General features: G+C 50.7%; 1 protein-coding gene across 1 annotated transcript; it reads right to left on the bottom strand.

Annotated features, from left to right (window-relative positions):
- Nucleotides 1–403: 403 nt before the first annotated feature.
- SARC_16806 (hypothetical protein) lies at nucleotides 404–755 on the bottom strand (the record flags this gene model as incomplete). The annotated part of the gene is made up of 1 exon (XM_014289092.1): nucleotides 404–755. A coding segment is annotated over one exon (352 nt), but the record flags the coding sequence as incomplete, so codon positions are not given.
- Between the last annotated feature and the right edge of the window lie 107 nt (nucleotides 756–862).

Genomic DNA, 862 nt, shown 5'->3' with positions numbered 1-862 from the left:
AAGTGTTAAGCATGTTCTCAGCTCTAATGGGTCCATTTAAAAGGCCCTAGTGTGTCCACATCAGGTGTAACTATTTGTGATATAATAGCATCTCTTTAAACCAGTTTTTTAAGCGATCATGCTAGGTACACACACTAGTGTTGACAGGTTTGAATGTACTCTTTCGGGTTGTTTGTTGGTGTACCCTGCTATATTTTATTGCTGCAATGCTTGCATGGCCTGACTCGTGCCACATCACAGCTGTGCCACTCTGCGCGAAGGTGTCTGTCGCCTTTACTATTGCTTTTAGGGTTCTTGTAGGGTTTGAATGCCTGATCGGGTAGCGGCCTGGCTGCCCTATTCATTGTCGGCTTGATATAGTGTTTGGTATTTGCTACCTACTAAAAGAATTCAGAGCAGTCACTTAAGATTTGGGCTTTGTCTGAAACATCGCCGTCAGCAGCGCCTGCCCTTTCCGGCCCTTTGGGCCCTGTCCTTTCTCGACCACTTTGGTGCGCTTGGCCCGTTTCTGAACAGTAGAGTCGCTCAAAGCCCTCGTTCCCATGGCAACCACTCTCCTTCCTTGTGTGGCTGGTGCTGTTGTGGCTGTTGTTGCACCTTTTGCTGCCCATGCACTCCACCCCGTGTTACCGTTGTTCTGAGTGTTGGCGTTGGTGCTAGCGGTCGTCCCAGTCAGTGTGTCCTTTGGTGGTGTGTCGTAAGTGTATGAGCTGCGTTTGCTGAGTTGGTGCTTGTCCTCTTGTGCCAGTTGGCGACTGAGATCCCATGCCGCGTGGTAGTCGTTGTGGCTCACCACATCCGCCACGAGGACTTGCTGCTGACATCTGCAAGGACAACCACGCCAAGGCACACAGGGGATAGG

Source organism: Sphaeroforma arctica (genome assembly GCF_001186125.1).
Source record: "Sphaeroforma arctica JP610 unplaced genomic scaffold supercont1.8940, whole genome shotgun sequence".
Classification (NCBI taxonomy): domain Eukaryota; class Ichthyosporea; order Ichthyophonida; genus Sphaeroforma; species Sphaeroforma arctica.
This window is presented reverse-complemented; position numbering and strand designations above follow the sequence as displayed.